This window comes from Grus americana, chromosome 16 (assembly GCF_028858705.1).
Source record: "Grus americana isolate bGruAme1 chromosome 16, bGruAme1.mat, whole genome shotgun sequence".
NCBI lineage: Eukaryota > Metazoa > Chordata > Aves > Gruiformes > Gruidae > Grus > Grus americana.
This window is the reverse complement of record NC_072867.1, coordinates 3,287,121-3,306,206: the sequence shown is the minus strand read 5'-3', so window position 1 is coordinate 3,306,206 and position 19,086 is coordinate 3,287,121. Positions and strand designations below refer to the sequence as shown.

Here is a 19,086-nt window from a genome sequence, read left to right as displayed (position 1 = left end):
GGTGTCGGTGGGCTGGACCTGCCGTTGCACCGCAACGCTCCGCGGAGCAGCATTTGGACAAAGCGAGCTTGGAAAGCTCCCAGGTTTCCAGCTCTTTGCTTCAAAAAACGGGGTCAGGAGGAGGGACATCAGATCATAGCCCAACATCTCTGTTACGGATACAGACAGGGACCAGCCCGAGGGGTCTGAAACCATCGCAGACTGCTCCTTTGGCACGTGATGGAGGGGAAAGGCGAGACTGAAATGCTGGGAATTTAACACAGAATAAGTAAGGAGATTTGGCCCCTTTACCCCCTGCCCCTTGAGCCCACTGTGTCTTCTCCTCCACCTGCCCCATGCCAAGAGCCCTCCAGGGTGACTTTCATACCTTGGGTGAGTTCTGGGGCTTCAGCCACGTAGGTCAGGCGAAACTTGCTCCTCTTCCAGCTCCGGTCATTGCTGATGAGGGAGTTGTTTGCTTTCTCGATGTTGACGTCGTCCCCCACGCAGAACACGTCGCACGCTGCCTGCAGCATGCACCAAGCTCTCAGGCATCTCCCTGCTGCCCCTGGGCTTTCTGAGCCCCGCGACCCCCCTTTTCCCACCCCACCTCAGCCAAGACACGGAGGAGGTGGTCTTGATGGTGTAGGGCTATACCAGCGGCCATGGGTCTTCTCGGGCCCTCCTCCCCCATGCATCTGGGATAACAGGAATTCAACATAGTATTCACCCTCTGGCACTCAGCACAAACCAGAGTGTCAGCTCCACCAAAATATGGAGAACCTCTTTATTGTGGCCCAGGGTGGTGGACGGGTGTCCCAGTGTGGGGAAGGAGAGGCTGGGTTTCAGTCCACCTCTAACCAACAGTTTTGCTCTGTCCCTGTGTCCTCCCCACCCTCCTCCTCTCTGGAGCACAAGGGAAGCGGGTTACCTTGAAGACCTTCTTGGCCCAGGTCCTGAAGGACTCCTCCTGGCCACAGAGCTCATCCCCTTCTCCCATGCGGAGGATTCTCTCTCCGCCCAGCTCCTCCAGGAGGGTGTCCACCGCACGGGCAAAGGCGCAGAAATGGGGGTAGGCACGCGACCCCAGCCCAAACACGGAGAACCTGTGGAGAGGTGGCACAGCTGTGGCTACCAAGCTGGGAGGGACACTAACATCTCCCTCCACGGCCAACATCAGCATGAAGGAGCGTGGAGGGATCTGCATGTTGCAAAAATACATCATGTTTTTGGTAAGAGCTGCGACAGGAGAAAGGGGCTTTGTGCAGCACCGCTGTCCCTTGCTGCGTCCCACCCTGTCCTACTTGCCTGACATTAGCCAGGGGCCCCGTGCTTTCAAAGTTGTCCCTGGAGTCCGGGCCGTCACTTGAGGATTTCCGTGCATCCGAGTACGAGGAGACGCTGTTGAAACGGACCTTGTAGCTCCTGTGAACAGCAACAGCATCAAGTATTAACAGTGGTGACAAACGTGCGTGTGGTTCCCACCGGGCTGTGTGCTCAGAGGGGACCAGACTATGGAGGAGACCAAACCGGAGTAGGGTCAAGCTCAGGGCTCAATATTTCCTGAGCAGGTACTGTGATCAGTGGCTAGAGCAGAGAAACGCGCTCCCTTCTGGGGGTAAGCTGTAACAGCCCATATGTTGCATCCCCCCAGCTGGACCTGCTCTCCTCCACGGGGTCCTCCAGTCACGTCCCAGTGGGTTGACCCAGGTGTTGACCACCACATTGTCCCCAGTGGTGAAGAGCTGGCAGGACCTTTGGCTTTACCTCTCCTTCCCTGGCTGCACACAAGGTCGGGTATATGTCTGAACACATATTTTGAAGGTTTTTCATTCAAAGGAAGTAAAAAAAAAAAAAAATAAAAGAGGGGATGAGGCGGGGGAAGGGGAGTGGAGAAAAAATCTGACAACAGCAGAAGTATTTCTGAATTAAACCATCTTCAAAAATTGCTCTACACAAGAGTTTCTAAATATACTGCCAGAGCAATGAAGCAGTAGTGTGTGGATGAGTCACAGCAGACCTCCTGCACCCTGCACACCACGCAGAGGAGACAACCCCTGAGCAAAATAACTGCCAGGGTCGTAGAGCCCTGTGCTCCACCTCTGCTCCAGAGCCTCCTCCTTTCTGCACAGACCTCTCATGCTCTTCTGCTTCACTCCGTCTGGATGGAGCCACCTCTTTCTCCGCTGTCCCTGGGCCACGTCCTCACCCCGGGTTACACGGCGAAGGCAGGGCAGCACAGCCCACCGGTTTAGGTGGGCATGAAACCCAAACTCCCCACTTGGGTGTTGGGCCCAAGGTCGGGGCACCAGCAGCTTGTGTTGAAATGAATAGGTCCTTGTGGCAGGGGATGACTGTTGAAAGAGGAGCTGCGTTTGAACAGCAGGTCCTTAAGCATGGAAGGATTATGAATGCCTCTGAAAACCCTTGAAAAACCCTTGCTGTAGGACACAAGGAACCAAATATACAACCACAGCAAAACCTCTGGGCTGTGGTCACAAAGCCAGGGCCGCAGCACCCTGGCAGGCTCCTCGAGACGCTGTGGCTTAGAGCGGCCACCGATCCCCACTCTGCAGGGTCTCGGCCACCCTCAGCATCCCCTGGTGGACATGGAGCTGGGAGCCCGTGGGGTGCGTGGGCAGGAGCTGCTCTCTCCAGACCTTTCCTACAGACACCAGGCCGACTCTGCTCCTCTTCCCTAGACGGTCTCCTCCAGGACACCTTTTCTCATTGCAAAAGCTTTTTTTCATGCTTAACGTCAGCATCTCTTCCTACCACCCAGAGCCATGACCTCTTGGCCTGTCCTGGGGGGGGGCCAGGGGGAGTAATTTATTCCCTCCGCCTCCGCAGTCACCTTTTCCGTATTTGAAGTCTGCTACCGCACTGCATTTCTGTCTCCTCTTCTTCAGATAAAACAGCTCTCACCCTTTTCATCTGTCCTCACAGGTCACTGTTTCCAGAGCTCTGACCACTTTTGCTGTCAGGTAACCAAGCCAGGGGCTGTCCTGGCTCTCAGAAACCCTAAATTACATTTAGAGGTGTCTGGGACAGCCAGCACTGAGCTCAGGTCCTTTAGTCCTCCTCAAATCTGCCTGGCTTGCCATGGGTGGCACCTCCGCACCCAACCCAATGTTGCACCAACCCAGCCCCAAAAAGTGAAGATCCTTGGGGTGAGAACATCGCACAAAATGCCCCTTCTCCATGCCGACACCTCCAGGGCAGCCTGCACGTCCCGTTTTGTCAGCTGTCCCCATTAAGGCACGAGACAATTGGAAACCTAATGGGTTTTCGGCTCGCGAGCCCTGCGGGGATCCATCAGATGACTCGGCTGCGCAGCAAGGAGACCACTGCATCGCCAGCAGCCGAGAGGTACAAATCGGTCCCTGCCCGGCGGTGTTTGTCACCGCTCTGCAGCCCCACCAGCACTGCTCTGCTCAAGCAGAAAGTCAGGGCAGTTAAATTGTGCTGCATCACTGGCCAGCGCTAATTCTGCCTTAATTAAGAAGTAGCCTTTTGCCAGTTGTGAGCATCGTTGCGTTAACTCAGGAGAGACTCCAGAGCAGAGAAGTGTCCCAGTTAAGCAAAATATATTGTACTTAATAGCTAAAATAAGAGGAGGTCCCAAATGATTAACACTTTGCCAGCTGCTCTCACTTCCCAGCCTCTGGGACGTGCAGCGAGATGCTCGAGGCTCATCTTCCATCAAGGAGGATTTTCTAAAACTCCAGACCCTGTCTCCAAGGTACCAGTTCCAGACTCACTGTTACAAACATCACAACCAGAATTTATAACAGCTCTTATTTTCCCTGGAAATATTTTCACACGATGCAAGAAGTTAAATTTGGTTCTCAAGCCCTCCCCTGTCTACCTCCACATAGCTGGGAACCCCCTTCTACCTCCAAGTCTTACTATTTTGGTGTCTCCTGGACATCTCCAGCTCTCAGATTTGATGATTTTGGGGAATTCCTGCTTTTATTTGTTGGTTGGTTTTTTGTTTGGTTTTTTTTTTTTTTTTCCCATAGATGCCTGCCTCTTATATCTGAAGAGAGAAGCTTTCTCTTCAGAGAATCACAAGCTGGAGTCCACAGGCACTCAATGCTTTTGTCCTCCCTGGGACCTCTACCAGCTCCACCCCCTGGTTTCTCCGGGCAGGTCCCATCCCTTGGACCTTTGCAAACTTGAAACCTGCGTGAGGATTTCACACGTCCTTCTGAGAGGCGGAAGGCAAAGCAGCACACTGCGGGGCTGCCTGCTCGCTGGGGTTGTGAGTGGGAAGGGAGGGGTTTGGGGTGCTCTTACTTCCTCTCCTCCAGGTTGGAGTTGGGATTCTTCATCTCCATTAACGCACAGCCAAATTTCTACAGGGAAGAAATACAAAAAGACCATCAGTTTTGATAGTCTTGGCAGGAAATGAAGCTGTGACCAAAGCCTGGACTGCGACTCTGCTTGCTGTCCCCAGCAGCCTGCAACGCTGGTGTACAGGGCTGGACGAAGTCGTAGCTCCCCAGCCAAGGGGCTGGCCCCTTTTGCGTGACGCTGACATCAGTGGTACAGGATGAATTTAGCGACAGATTAGTTACTTGTCTCACAGCAGGGAATAAGTAGACATCCCTATTTCAGAGCAGGCTGGGGGCAGGAAGCACAGCACCAGGTATCACACAGAACCTCAACCTGGTTTGGGCCATTCCAGCTCAGGCTGAGCAAAAAAAGGACAATCTTCCCTGTTCCCCACCATCTCTCTTCTGCCCGTGTTCCTGCTGTAGTCACCCGTCCCTGTGCTCTGTCCTACCTCTCCATTCTCAGGTGGGTCTCCATTGCCAAATGTGCTTGTGACCACCAGGACCATGGTTTCATGCTCTAGGTGCACGATATCATACTCGTCCATGGACATCACCTGGGAGCAACAGAGACGTTAGCGAGAGGCCCTTGATGGGGAGCTCTACCACCAGCCAGTCTCCTGGGACGGACCCCAGTCCACCGGGGGATGAGAGCAGCATTGTCTTGCTGACTCCATGGCGGTGCACTGTCAGAGATCTCCACACAGGCAAGATGAGAACAAGAGCCTCAAGGGACACGGACAAACCATGGGGCTACCACCTGAGAGGCAGAAGACAAATGTATGCCCCAATGCCTGCAGGAGCATTAGCTGGAAATGCTATTCATGTGCAGGCTTCAGTCCAGACCCACAAGGTCACATCCTAGGAGCTTCTGAAGACCTTTGGCAGCTGGGAAGCTCCACATGCCCACATACACACATAATCTTGCAGGGCCCGGGAACTAGTACAATACCTTGGCATCAAAAGCGTGCTTGAAGATTTCACACAGAGTTTTTGCATAGACCTGCGACTTCCCTGTTTCAGTGGCATACAGGATGGTTGCTTTGACCCTCTTGGCCATGGCCTGTCCCATCAGCTTGGCTGAGAACTTCACGGCCCTAGGAAGCAAGAATAAATCCTGGTGAGAGAGCTTGCTTCCCTGCCAGTGCCTCTAGCCCAGACTATTCACACCATTTTATTTATTATTAAATGAACAGCCTGCCTTAAAAACTTGCAGCATCGCTTTTTTTGTTGTTATATGCCAGAAAAGGAAGCTATGGAAAAGCGTGTTCATCTTGACTTGTCAGAGAGGAAGACTGGATGGAGCAGCTTGAACACAGAGCTGAAATACCTGCATGAGTATAAGGAGGAAAATGCTAAACCAGGTGTGGAGGTGGTCTTTCTGCAGGGACAGAGAAGCAGAAGAATCAGAGGCAGCAGTCACTGAAAGCAGCAACCAGATAACCTCAAAGGAAAAGCTGGAGACCAACCAGAGCCCAAGCTACGGGAGGAACAGTCACTTCTCCATCTCTTTGTGTCTTTAAATCCTACCTGGCTGCCTTTCTGCAGGAGGTGTCCTAGCCAAGCAGGAGCACCCGGGCTCCACACATCACACACAAAGCCCCGAGACACTGAGAAGGTCAGACGGGGCTGTCTGTAGTCCCTTTGATTTGCACTCCAGCGACGCTATGAACTTTACTGAGAGGAACAGCCCTCCTGAGGCTGAGAGGTTGCACATTTATTTGAGCGTTTGCAAGGCTGCGTCTAGCCGGCTGCCTCCTGTGGCTGCAATCGTGACAGGATGCATTTGCTCCAGTTTTCCCCACCGGCTCAGCTCTGACAGCAGAGCAGAGGGGCCCTGAGAGGTCACCGGCCTCTCTAATCCTGGCCAAGGTGATACAGCACTGGAAACGCTGGCTCCTTGTCTATGCTAACGCTGCTGGACGGGGTGGCGTCAGTGGGAGCAGAGCGATGGGGGACAAGGGATTATTATTATTATTATTTTAGGGCCATTCATAATCACAGAATTTGGACATCAGCATTGTTTTTCCTAAGTGCAGGATATCGTCACCTTTTCTAAATGGACCATTAAGCCTTTAAACTTGGCCACCAGAAAGGCAGGACTGGATTTAGCCTGCTGTGTTGCAATAGGGAAGGGGCAGTTTTCGGGGGGCTGAGAGACCACAAAGCATCTCTGTGGGCTTTGCAAGCATAAGGGCTGCGTGATTGACTTCGACAGGGTCATCAGCCCCTGCCCCGGGTGATCAAGTTCAGCAGGACTCCTGCACCCCCTTCGGACGAGCTATGGGGAATGGGGGTTGCAGCCGGACTGGTTATACTGGCAGGAGAAGAGAAGCCCAGCATCCCCCATGCTCTAAGTTTGGCAAATCGGTTGGGAAAGAAAAAAAAGGGAGGAAAGAAGAGGTAGAAACCCCACCAGGCTGGTATGTCCTGCCTTCTCCAGGCAGCTCCCCTCCACGTTGAAGTCAGCCTCAGGAGCATTTATATTTGCTGCTATGCAGTCACCCCTCGGCGTAGTTCTGCATATTAAAGTTGCCCCTTTGCTTTCCCACGACGGTGGTGTCCCCTGTCCCCAGGGCTTACGCTGGCCGCAGGGGAGGGAAGGGGCAGGACGGGCAGGGGCTGCAGGTTTGAAGGCTCTGGTTTGGCCAGAACCGGCACAGCCTGTCTGAACAGGCATCAAGATCATGCTGCGACCGGTGCCAAGTGCGACACTCAGGACTGCTGGGCTCCGTCCGCCACTTGTTCAGCTGATTAGCTCAGATCCAGGCAGGATTAATGGTGAATTACAAAAATAATTCCTCCCCCCTACATCAGGAACAATGGAGAGATTTTTTTTTTTTTAAATTACCTGCCATGGTCACATTTTTATAAAATCATTTATCAATCGCACACACACAAATAAAAGCATTGTTTCTTCTAACTCAATGGCTCAATTAATCTTCCTGCGCTCTCCACCAGCCCCGGGCTGCAGCCCAGACCCAGGCACCAGTGTCAGCCTAAGGACCACATTCATCAGCTGCTGATCATGTTTATGGATGCGCCGTGGAAAATAGCTTACAGAAGGTGACAGCTGAAGAGTGGGAACAAACTGATAGTAGAGACTCGGGGAAAGTGAAGCGTGGTGAGATGCTGCGAACAGCACAAGGCCACCTGGCAGCCTGGCCACAGATACCGGGGCAGACCCAGCCCTCCCCAGTCTTGGTCCAGGGCTCTGCTGCCGCGGAGCCAGCAGCTCCTACAAGAACCTCTCTGCCAATGGCCCACGGGGGAGGCATTCAGGCCAGGATGATCCAAAGGGTCCAAATTACACTTCATTCCTACACCCCTGCTGACTAGGAGCTTTGGCAGGGGAGAAGGACTCACGTGGTCCATTACTAGGGGTCAACTGTGCAAACCTCAGCTCAGCCCTGATCCGTCCGCTGTGTGTAAGGGGATTCCTCATTCCTGTCTCCCCCCTCTTTGCAAAGTAGGTGTTTGGAGGTTTAGACACGCACTGGAGACAAGTGCTCCTCAAGTAGCTAAAGAATCAGTGAGAAAAAGAGAAATATGGACACGAGTTTCATCTCACTTGTGCCAGCATGGCCCTGAACAGTGATGGGTGATCTCTCTGTCCCAGGAGGCTGTGAAAGGAGAAACAGGCAACATACCCCCAAGAAGTGAGAAAGCCATTCCTGAGCATTGAAGACCACCTTACTGGAGAATGAACCAGCTTGGGAGAAGAGACTATATGCAACAGCTGGTATTCACCTGGTCACACACCTTTTCGTGGTCTAATGGGGTGTTCAAAGGACTGCTTGTTTCTCCAAATGTCCCTCTTGGCAGCTGAAGCCTTCAAGTGGCCTAAGACCCAGGCTCACAACCCATCAGTTTGCACACATCCGTAGGGTAGCACTATCAAACAGCACAGCAAACTAAGCTGCCCAAAATCAGGACCAGCCTGAAGCACTCCAGGGCTTTTCAGAGCCCATTGGTACTTACTTTGCTAACTTCTTAAAGCCAATGGCCCTCTTCTTGGTAGGTGTCCCATTGACCCCTTTCCAGATGTGGGTGTTCCAGGGGTCCGGCTAAGAGAGAGAAGAGCAGCAGTAGCTTATGGGCAGTGCTCAGAGCTTTGAGAAATGCTATATCCACAGCAATGAGCGATTAATTCCTCTAGTCAGGCTACCTGGCCTCTTCACAGCTCTTGATCTCTTGTATATAGGTCCCTGGTCCTTGGAGCCTCGTGGGTTTCTTGGGGCAGTTGGGCAATGGAGCATGCACAGAAAAATTGCAGTATAATAAAACCTTGCTGGCTCGTAACAAGCATCTGGCCAACTGCCTTCTCACCTCTGAGATGGGCGTTAATAGACCATGACCAAAAAGAAGGCAGGCAACGCCAGAAGGGGAGAGGTGATGGAAACACATCCTTCCCCCTCCACAGCCCACAGGGGGTTTTTTTCCTAAGAGGTCCTTTGGGAAGGGGGGGCAGCTGAAGCAGGGAACAAGCGCACAGAAGCTAATTCAGTGTCCTCGCAGGCGACTGTCTGTAATCAGGGCCAGGAACCATCGGGGTTCCTGGTGGACTGGTTATAGAAACGAACAGACTGCTCCTGGTTTGTGATTGTTCCTTAAGGGCTCTTGACTAAAGGTCACATTGTGTGAAAACCACAGGAGCAGGGATGGTTGGCTAATGAGGGTGTGTTTGCTTAGGGCCCTTTTTCTCATGGTCTGAAGTGTTAAATACTCCAGCACCAGCATTTCAGCCTGCTGCTTGGCCTGCTGGGCAGCAGCCCCCCACCCCCATCAAATTGTTGGATCCCCAAGCTGGCAGCAGCCATCCACTCAAACCTGCAGGCTGGAGAGAAGAGGGATACGGTGACTACCAGGTCATTTCCTCACCTACCCAGCAAAGCACAAAATTAGGCACTTCCAAAGGGAGGAGCTCGGCTTAGTTCTGCTTCCAAGGGTAAAAGTTGGGGCCTCAGGTGTCCCATGTTCCCATGGAGGGGCAAAAAGCCATTGGCCTGGGAAAAGGTGTAACATCCAGGAGGCTATTACACCGGATTAGGGGGAATCATCAATTAGACTTGTTCATGAACGTCACTGCCTCAAGGGGCAGCTTGTTGAAGGTATTAGGTGGTGTCCGTCTCCTTCCTGCATCTCCCAGTTTCTGAGCTCCAGGTCCTACCCTGCTCTTGGCCATGCTTTGGGCATGCAGCACTGGTGGAAGGTAGGGTGTGGACAGTACCTGGTACTCGAAGGAAGGTGTGAGACGGTAGTTGAGCATTTCCTGATGGAAAACTGGGGTAATGCTGCCGGACATTGGTGGGACAATCCACACCCAGTCAGCAGGACAGCCTCCACGGCATCGGTACTCATTCTCCATGTGCTTGATAAAGGATTCAGTGGCTGAGTGGTGATCCACAATGGTCACCTTGTCGCTCTGTTGGATGGAGAAGAGAGCAGAGCCAGCAACTGTGGGTTAACACTCCCCAGAAGGCAAAAGCCAAAATTTTACATTTGCAGCTGTGTGACCCAACTATGCCTCACTCCCATGGCCTTACAGGACTGTACCTCTCGAGGTGACATTGATTGGCTGCTGACCCTGGTATTGCCAAGGAGCACAGTCAACGAGCAATGCTATTTTTCAGGGACAAGCTGCCCTTGTCCTTCCTGAATAGATGTGATATGGGATGACTGTTCCTCCTGTTATTTGTGGTGGGCCAAGCAAAGACTAAGATGGCATGAACAGGATGGACCATCCTCTGCTCAGCCCCTTGGGGAACTCTTTCATGGATTGCACAACTCAAGGACCAATTCTGATCCAGCACTGGGAAAGACTCCCACACTCTCAAGTTGGGTTGCCAAGGACTAGTTTTGCTACTTAACCTTTAAGTGCAAGTGGAGGGAGAACCTGGGCCAATTCCTGCCTCATGGATGGGACAGAAGGGCTGGATATTGCCCCCTTGGGGCACTCCCTCTGGACCGGCAGAGCTCAGATGCTGGTAGTGATGTCTTTGCAACATCCAGGGCACAGAGATTATTTAATTTCACTGAAGAGTCCTGGAACAGCCCAAAACTAGGAAGGCACAGCACAATTTCAGCTGACTGTATCAGCTGCTGCCATTGTCCTTGGGCAGATGTCTCCATCCTTGTCCCATCCAACACTTCTGTCCCTCAAGCCTGACCCAGACACAACAGAGTCCTGTTACTCAGGTACCTGGAAGCTGTACAGCACAGCAATGTTGATCTCCACCAGGGCCTGGTCCTTCCACAGCGAGGAGGTTTTCCTCATATCCAGATTCATTTTCTTGGCCACTTGCTGTAACAAAACATGGTAGGTGGTGAACACTTTTAATGGCCAAAAACCAAGGACTGAAGATCTCTGCTTGAGGAGAGGAACCCGGCAGAGGGACCCAGGCTGACACAAGGTCCACACAGGGCAAGGCAGCACACTTGCAATGAAGGGCTGACGTTTTGCCTTCCTCTGAGAAGACGTGATCCTGCCTTTTCCTCTCCATGACAGGAGCAAGGCCGCTCACCTCCCTTCCTCCCCCGGGCACAGGAAGATGATTAAATGCTGCTGAAAAGGGCCATCAAAAGCAGTTGCTCTTTGTTAGAGGAGAGGAGATGGGCGGGTCCACGGGACAGCAGGAGATGGTGGTGATCCATGTGCTGCGTGGAACAGACCCAGCACCCCTTCCCCTGCCAGAACCCCTGCTGCTCCCAAACTCTGTTCTTTCTCAGTCCATTTCTTCTACCTGGAGTCCTTCCCCCAGACACTATCACAGACAGGTGTGTGCACACACATGGGGAGGGATGCAGCCCCTCCAAGTAACACAGCGTGCCCCTTGGAAGGGCAAAGGAGCCACCCTTGATGTGTGCAGATCCCCTACACCAGCACCTCCCCATGGCTTGGCTTTGTCTCTGACTCCGTGTGAGGAGTCCCTGAGCCATGGTAGAGCACTCCAGAGGGGCCAGCTGGAGGGTCCCCATAGGCAGGCATGTCCCTGAGGAGTCACCAAGTGTCTCAGCACCCTCTCAGCCTTAGCTTAGCAAGGTCTTAGCACTTGACCTCAATCAAGCACATGGCCAGGTGCCTGCTGATCCATAAGATGCTTTGAGGAGTCTATGGGGAGCTCAATAGGCATCACACTCGCTCTTCTAGCTAACAGCTGGCCCCATAGGACACATAAAACCTTGCCAGCCTGTCACACCCTTGGTTATGGGGCTCTGGGAGAACATAAGGGCCCTATCTAAGAGAGACTTGGATGTCCTGTACTCTCCCACTGAAGGCAACACTCTCCCAGTGTCCTTCCTGCTCCCCAGTAATTTCATACACCCACTGCACCCCAGGAGCACCTCACCTTCTCGAGGAGGGGCAATTACCTCCAGTATGTTGTAGCGAGAGTTGTCACAATAGTCGCGGACCCCAATCTCTGTGCCCATGTACCAGCCGCTGAAGGGACAGGCCGAAAACTCCAAGCCACCAATCTCAAGGAGCATGTTGGAAACAGCTGGCAAACCATACCACTTCAGGCCCAGGTCCTTAAACCATTCGAACCTGCCAGGAGACAACAGGGTTAGGCAATCGACTAGACCTCCCCTGCCCAGTGTAGGCAGGGGAACAGAGGAGGTTGCTTTGCTATCAGCCACCAAGCTGAAAGGACATGTGAGCAGAATGGTTCCTGGAGGCAATATCTCCCTTAGGAGCTGTTTAATAGGGACAGAGTGATATATCAGGAGCGTTACAGAGTGCCTAAGTCCTGGGAGACTTCAAGGAAAGGGAAACCAGCCCTGATACAAGGACACAACTTGCTTTCCATCTCCAGGATCTGCCGGCTTTACATCAGAGTGGAGGGAAGACCTAGAAGAGGGTTTTGGATAAAGCACCCAAGCCACGGCAAGGAAAGGCCAAGCACACGAGGTGGCTTAGGGTGAAACCAGAGAAGCTGAGTCCTGCTAATCCCCTGCAGCAGTTTCGGGGCTTACTCTGACTTACTTGGGATGCCGGATGGGCACTTCCAGCACAAGCTCTGGGGGGATTTCAAAGAGCTCCGGATCGTTGCCGTTGGCTTGGAGGAGCAGAGGCAGGATATCGAAGCGCCCGTGCGGTGCCTTCCACCCTTGCTGAATGCAGATCTACAGACAAAACAAAGTTGGGGTTTAGAAGTCCCAGCAGACCACCTGCTCTTCAAGCATTATGGTCAGGGAGTTGCATGGCACTGAGCAGTGTCTCCTAACAGCATCTCTGCTCAGCCCTTATGGTTGAGTAATAACCTCCATCCTAGGGAGCTACGACACGGGGTTGCCTGTCACAATCAACTCATGGCCATGTAAGGGGGATTTGGGATTAAAATGAGCCTAGAACTAGATCCTTGGGTAGGATCACCATTCTGAAGAAGCTGCTTACCCTATTTGTGCCCACAATGGTGAAGGAGAAGTTGGGTGAGAAAAGCAGAGGAGTTTGGGAGAGCTGAGCTCTTACTGGTGCTGTGCGGGCAGCGCCAGAGGCAGCAGCAAAAGGCAAATCTCATTTCTGATTCCCACTGGCCCAGGTCAGCAGTGGGTACACACGTCCGCCTGCAACAGTTCCCTCAGCACCACTCAGTGACCCCTTCTCAGCAAAAGCAAAATGAGGTAAGAGTCAGTGCGGCTATGGCAAACTCCTGCATGCGTGGAAACAGTTTTATTCCTGGGAAAATATCCGAGGGTGAGACAAATCCAGCTTCACTTCGTGGCACTGCAGTGGGTGCGATAAACCCTGCTTGACCCAGCATATTCCTCACTCCTGAGATGGTCAGAGCTTCTGCCTGCCCCCACCAGCCCATTGCCCATGGTGCCCAGGAAGGATGGCTTCAGCCGGTACCTCCGTCAGCTCCACGTTTGCGGGGTCTCCCAGGATCGTGCCGTCGGGCTGCTTGTACCCAGCGTAGCGGATGAGCTGGGCGTTCCAGATGCGAAAGTCGTGCTTGCTGTCTGTCCGCTGCGGGAAGATGGTAATAGCAGATCTGGAAGGAAGAGGTGCTGGCTGGTGAATGTTGAGGACATTGCAAGGGCACAGGACAGAGGTCATCAGGGGAATGGCAAAGCGTTGTGGGGGAAAGGCGCTGCCCCTGTCTGCTACCACCCTGTGCACCACCTCTGCTTGTGCCTTGGACAAGCCCCAAACATTTATTATATTTCCTTCACCAGAAGAAGTCATGGCCAGGTCCACATGGCCAGGAATTCAGGGTGTTTCCAGCAATTCAGCTCCAGACAGAAGCTGGCTGCTAACATGGGGTTTCAGATAGATCTGAAGAGCAGTCTGTGCTCTGCATTTGATGCGGAATATAGGAAAGGAGAAATAATTGGAAAATCTGCCCTTTGAGGTCCCACAGAGAGCAAGAAGAGATATAGTTGGACCAGTAGGACACCTTCCCCCGATATCAGGTCCCTCTGATGCTCCCCAGGACAGGTGCTGGCTACAACCATCCTGTTGTGCAGCGGCTGCTAAAGGAGACAATATCAGCAGGGCCCAGAGCTGGGTTGACACACATCCAGAGGCCTTCAGATATAAACCCCGGTGACTCCCTGATGGCTCACCTGAGGTTCCCTTTGTTGGTGGCATATTTGATGTGGTTGCAGATATAATTGAACATCCCATGGGCTGTGGTGCAGTCCCGGGCATCAAACACCTGCAACAGTGAAAGCAATTGTGGTGATGCTACAGGATGCTCCAACTCCTAGGGCAGAGCCAAGCAGAAGAAACACAGCACAGGCAAAGCCCTAGAGGCCACTGTGACTTGTTAGGTATCTAAAGTTCCATAATTAAGTGTTCCCTGCCTTTATAACATGTGGATGTCTAATCCAGCTGCCCCTTCTGCTTTGGAGAGGTAAGTCATCTGCTGCTCAGGCAAAAACCTCCTCGATCCAGTGCTCCCAACCTGCTGCTGTTCCTGGCTTACCCACCAACAGTTTTGGGTTCTGCTTGTTGTCTCTTGGAGATCAAGACTTAAAGCTGAAATAGGACAGGTGTCAGTCAGGTCTGAGGGACACTGAGAGGATGGGGAATCATAGACTCACAGAATGATTTGGGTTGGAAGGGACCTTTAAAGGTCATCTAGTCCACCCTCCTGCAATGAGCAGGGACATCTTCAACTTGAGCAGGTTGCTCAGAGCCCTGGCCCAACCTGACCTTGAATGTTTCCAGGGATGGGGTATCTACAAAAGGATGAAGAAACCAGGAAAAAGGATCAACAGGAGGCCTGAAGACAACTTCTTGCAGAAATGGCTCCCCCCGAGGTTCAGATATGCCAAAAGAAACAGTGGAAGAGAAGAGCTAAAGGCTGAGCTGGGAGTGAAGGAGGCCCAGCTTCCTGGCCCCAGGCAGGGCCCATACCCTGTGTGAAGCAGCCACAAGAATTGTTCAGCAGCCCTTGAGCTGTGCTCCAGGTTACAGAGAGAGACATCATCTCTGTACCAAGGGATTCCACTAGAGATCACTAATTCAGATCCTACCCTATGCTTCCAGCCAGTCAAAAGGGCACTGAGCCAAATCTTCTCCTGCCAGAGTATCTCTGTACCAAAGATGAGTGTGTCCTGCTGCCTTTCTCCAGGCAGAGCAATAGTTTTGGAAGCAGCATGTAAGATAGTGGAGTAATATCTGATTTTGGAAAATCTTGTCTAGAGCACCAGCTTCCAGCTGGCCCCGTTTCAGACAGACACCTCAGCTACACCTACCCCACAGATGCTTTTCCAGCTCCTGCTGACTTCCCAGCCTGTGCATCCCCAAAGCTGTCAAGGAGAGTGTTAGCTGCTGTGTGCTGAACACCCGCAACTACCCGTGCTGTGCTTCCCCAGGTATCTGAAGAGCAAGTTTTGCCTCTCCAAAACTCCAGTGCATCCTTTCGCATGCAGCCTGCCAGCTGTCTGCAGTGGAGATGGTGCTCACCTGCAGCTTGGACCACTGAATCCTGCCCACGCAGCGGGCTGCATTTCTCCAGGCATGCTTGGCTCCATAGATCAGCTCTGTGTCCCGCAGCTGGTAGGTATCAGTGGCTTCAATCTCCTTGGTCACTTCCTCCAGCCTTTCCATGTGGGCCTTGGAGCCAGATCTGCACGTGTGGGGAACGGCAGAGATGGCAGTCACCAGCCCGGGTGGAGGGCAGGGAATCCTGCCGCTCTTCACCTGGGCACGACTTCTTTCTTTCTTAAGCACGACTTCTTTCTTTCTTAAGCACATGTGCGCATGTGTACACACACACGTGTGCTTTGCACCACGTGCAAATGGGAGAGGTCAGTAATTTGCACAGAGGCACACAACACATGCTAGGAATGAAACTCCCTGAAGAAGCAGCTGAATGTGGAGCGCCACAGTCTCACCCTGCTTTGACTCACAAGTGTGAAATATCAGATCGTAGGTGACATCCCAGCATAAGCAGCAGCCAGGGTCTGTCACCTTCTCCGGCCAATACTTACCTCTTTATGGAGGAGTAGTACTGGTCGATGAAGTCCTTAGCCAAGAGGAGCACCTCCTCTTTTGTCCTGGTATCTTCTGACTTGCGGACGTGCTGGCTAGGGGTCATTACTGAGCCCATGCAGATCTGCTCGGTGCACGCAGTCGCCTGATGAGACAGAAGGAGACAAGTGTGTCTTGGGCCACTGCAGCACTTTTGGTTACACGAGCTGGGCTGGAGGAAGTCAACAGTTAGCTACGCAGAAGTTGGTGGCATCTTTGACAAGCAGGGACAGCTCCAGCTTCTTTGTTTTCATACCTATCGGTAACGCTATGTAAAACAGCTCAAGCATGTGCAGTCATCTCTTGTCCCACCCGATACGGACATTTGGGGCTCACCAGATTCTTGCCCCAGCTCGGCATAAAGTCATATGCTTTTCCTGATTTATCCCAGATGGGTTTCCCTCTCACTTAGCTTATTGAGCCAGAGGTTTGAAATTCAAACACCACCAGAGATAAGACAACTGGCCTGAATTCATCCAGCTCTGCATTTCCAGCTAAAGCCATCTTGGAAACGTTATGATCCACTCGATTATGCTCAGATAACTCTTGCCCAGTCCTATCAACTCTACTCACCATCGCCGTCTTGAGGTGCAAAGTGTCGTGAAGCACTGAGCCTGTCTCCCAGTTCTTGATTTTGACAAACCGCGGGCATTTGGAAGGACTTCCATTCACTGTGTTCTTAGTTGGGGACTGCCGCCCGGATGGCGGTGGCTGGACAACAGTGAAGACCAGGCACAAGGTTAGTATTCATCAACGAGGTACAGAAAAAAAGGTCACAACGAGCAGCAGCATCTTGTATTAGTGGATGCCTGTGCTTAAATCTTAGTGATAATATGGTGAGACAAGGTATATGATCCAAATACTTGGCAGCATTTGTGATCCTACAACGGAGCAACCAACTCTCAATGCGATTGAGAAGTCATCCTTGTTTACAGGACAGCCAAACCTGTAGAAGAGGAGTTAAAAACAGAGGTAGAAGTGACTTAGGAGAATGTTGTGTTCAGGCTTCCCAGTGGAAGACTTACCTCTCTAAAATGTATTAGATGTTTCTTTTTAAGGAACATCACCTGCTCAAGTTTTGCACATGCCAAGCTCTGCCTCACTAATATGAGCACCGTGAGATAGAGCTAATAGCCGAGCGTTCCTCCGAGCAAGCCAAAGGCACATCTCCTTTGATATCAATGCTGGAAGATCACAGGAATAAAGATGGACAAATTATGCAAGTGGGAGGGCTGCTGAATTATGTATAGTTGGATTACTTCAGCCTCAGCTCTGAATCTCCAGCCCTCCCTTGATACTCTGCGTCAGGGTGCGCTCATCTGGAGTTACACGCCAACGTAAGGAAGAGCCTCAGCCAGCAGCGAGCTTCTAACGAGAAGAGCTGGCTGCAAGCGCTTATATTTGCACATGTTTTCATAGATAATATCTAGCATTTCGACTGTGACCCTTATTGGCCCCAAGCACTGAAAAACTTAAAGAGCAATCAGCGTCTGCCAGCGTATCGTGGGACAGCGAGATCCATGGTGGCCCTGGAAAGCAGAGAAGTTTCTTCTAGATATCAGACCTTATAGTAGGGTGTAATTCAGTCACTGCAGCCGCAACGGTGTTGCTGCAGGTTTCAAGGGGAGAATTGATCCTACACCAGAGCATCCTGGCAAAACCTGCTGATATTCGGCACCGCTTAAAGGCTTGCATCTCTGCAAAGTAGATGTGGGCTCAAATTGAGTTTTGATGTAGCCTTCCTTCACAAATCCTGTAGCTTGTGTCCCTGTCTGATCAATCTGCAAAGTTTTTTAAAGTCAGCACTGCCTTCAGCAGAGCTGTGCAGAGTCTCACCCTCCGTTTTGGTGGTTCTGTGTCACAGCTGCAGCCCAGGGACTAGCAGCAATAGTACAAATCCAGCATCACAGCCTGAAGGACCAACTGAAGAAGAGCCAGCACGTGGCGGAAGAAGCTCCTGTTTCAGAACAAGCACTTTTGCTGGTGAGCAAACCCAGGAGAGAAAGCAACAGAGGCCACAAGGATGACAAAAGCAGATGAGGCTCCAGACCCAACCTGTTCTTACTCTGCCAGACAGAGGGTTGCTACCCTTCTCTGAAGCAGAGAGAGAGTGATGCCTGATTGATCACGAGACTGATGCCCGGGCTGAGCAGACACCACTGCGTTGCCCTGGTGGCAATGGTGTCGGTATTTTTTTGCCCAGTTCTTGTTTTTACCATATGCTCCACACCTTTTTTTTCCTGGAAAATAGGGATTTTGCTGTCAAGCAGCCTGAGGCTCACACTGTAATACCATGCACAGAAAGCGTATGCTGGGAGCAAGAGAGAGAGGATGGAGGGGAAGGGGCAGTTCTACACCCTGACCCCTCGGTAGGACCCTCTTTGGTCCTCGCAGTTTCCAAAAGCCGCTCTCTGCACACCCTCAGACGATGCTGTCACGGGTCTCTGTGACATTCCTCGTGTCACAAATCCTGTGCTCTTCCCAAGGAGTGTTTTCAAGCCCTGGCCCCTGAAGCCAGATGACCACACAGTGGATCTCAGCTTCCCCTTTCCATGCTGCAGAAAACAAATATCAGACTTCATATAGTGCTCAAAACCAATAGTAAATAAGAAGAACCTCCTAAATGTAGTCCTGGAAAAGCACTAGTTTTAAGTTAATTTTTTTTAATTTTGAGGAATCTGGCCTGAATTATGGCAGTGTCAGTTCCTGGTCACTTTTTTTCTGCTTGTTTTACTCTTTCAAGAGAATTAAACCATTTCTGAGCCACTAACAACATCCTGCGCTTTCTGAACCAACCTGGGCCACCCTTGGGACCAAGGGGGATAAATCTGCCACCTTTCTGCTGAGCGTGATTGCTCGGAGCAGCTCTATGAGACTGGTAAAACCTAGCTGAAAACTGCTGCTCAAAGCCACAAACAAAACCAATCCTCACCTGTACCTCCACCTGCCAGACAGAAATTAGAAACACCAAGCAGAAAGCGCTCGTTGCAGCCAGCACCACTTTTTTATTCTGAATTAGTTTTGATTTGCTGACAGGGCTTCAGTGCGGCTCGGGAGGTGTGCTGCTAAACAGCATCGTGCTAGGTATGACCCAAGGGTGTTATGAATCCAGATGTAGCAACGACCCCACCCCTGGAGCGAGCGGCCATCGGCTGCTTAACATCTGTCTACAGATGTTCTACCTTAAACCTCTCTTCAAGCTACTCCCTTTCCTTTTTGTCTTTTCCCTGCAGGAACCGGCAAAGTTTGCATGTTTGCTGGGAGAGGGCCACGGCGCAGAGGCATGCC

General features: G+C 51.9%; 1 protein-coding gene across 3 annotated transcripts in view; it reads right to left on the bottom strand.

Annotated features, from left to right (window-relative positions):
* NOS1 (nitric oxide synthase 1) overlaps nt 1-19,086 on the bottom strand; it is a 60,237-nt gene that overhangs the window by 13,487 nt on the left and 27,664 nt on the right. For all 3 annotated transcript variants that reach the window (XM_054844609.1, XM_054844611.1, XM_054844608.1), the window contains exons 4-19: nt 16,372-16,509; nt 15,759-15,904; nt 15,232-15,394; nt 13,884-13,975; nt 13,168-13,309; nt 12,301-12,440; nt 11,688-11,862; nt 10,519-10,620; nt 9,547-9,741; nt 8,298-8,383; nt 5,269-5,413; nt 4,769-4,873; nt 4,279-4,337; nt 1,288-1,404; nt 911-1,085; nt 368-506 (exon numbers count right to left, since the gene is read on the bottom strand). In XM_054844609.1, the coding sequence (XP_054700584.1) occupies nt 368-506; nt 911-1,085; nt 1,288-1,404; nt 4,279-4,337; nt 4,769-4,873; nt 5,269-5,413; nt 8,298-8,383; nt 9,547-9,741; nt 10,519-10,620; nt 11,688-11,862; nt 12,301-12,440; nt 13,168-13,309; nt 13,884-13,975; nt 15,232-15,394; nt 15,759-15,904; nt 16,372-16,509 (2,119 nt within the window). The remainder of the gene's footprint in view (nt 1-367; nt 507-910; nt 1,086-1,287; nt 1,405-4,278; nt 4,338-4,768; nt 4,874-5,268; nt 5,414-8,297; nt 8,384-9,546; nt 9,742-10,518; nt 10,621-11,687; nt 11,863-12,300; nt 12,441-13,167; nt 13,310-13,883; nt 13,976-15,231; nt 15,395-15,758; nt 15,905-16,371; nt 16,510-19,086) is intronic.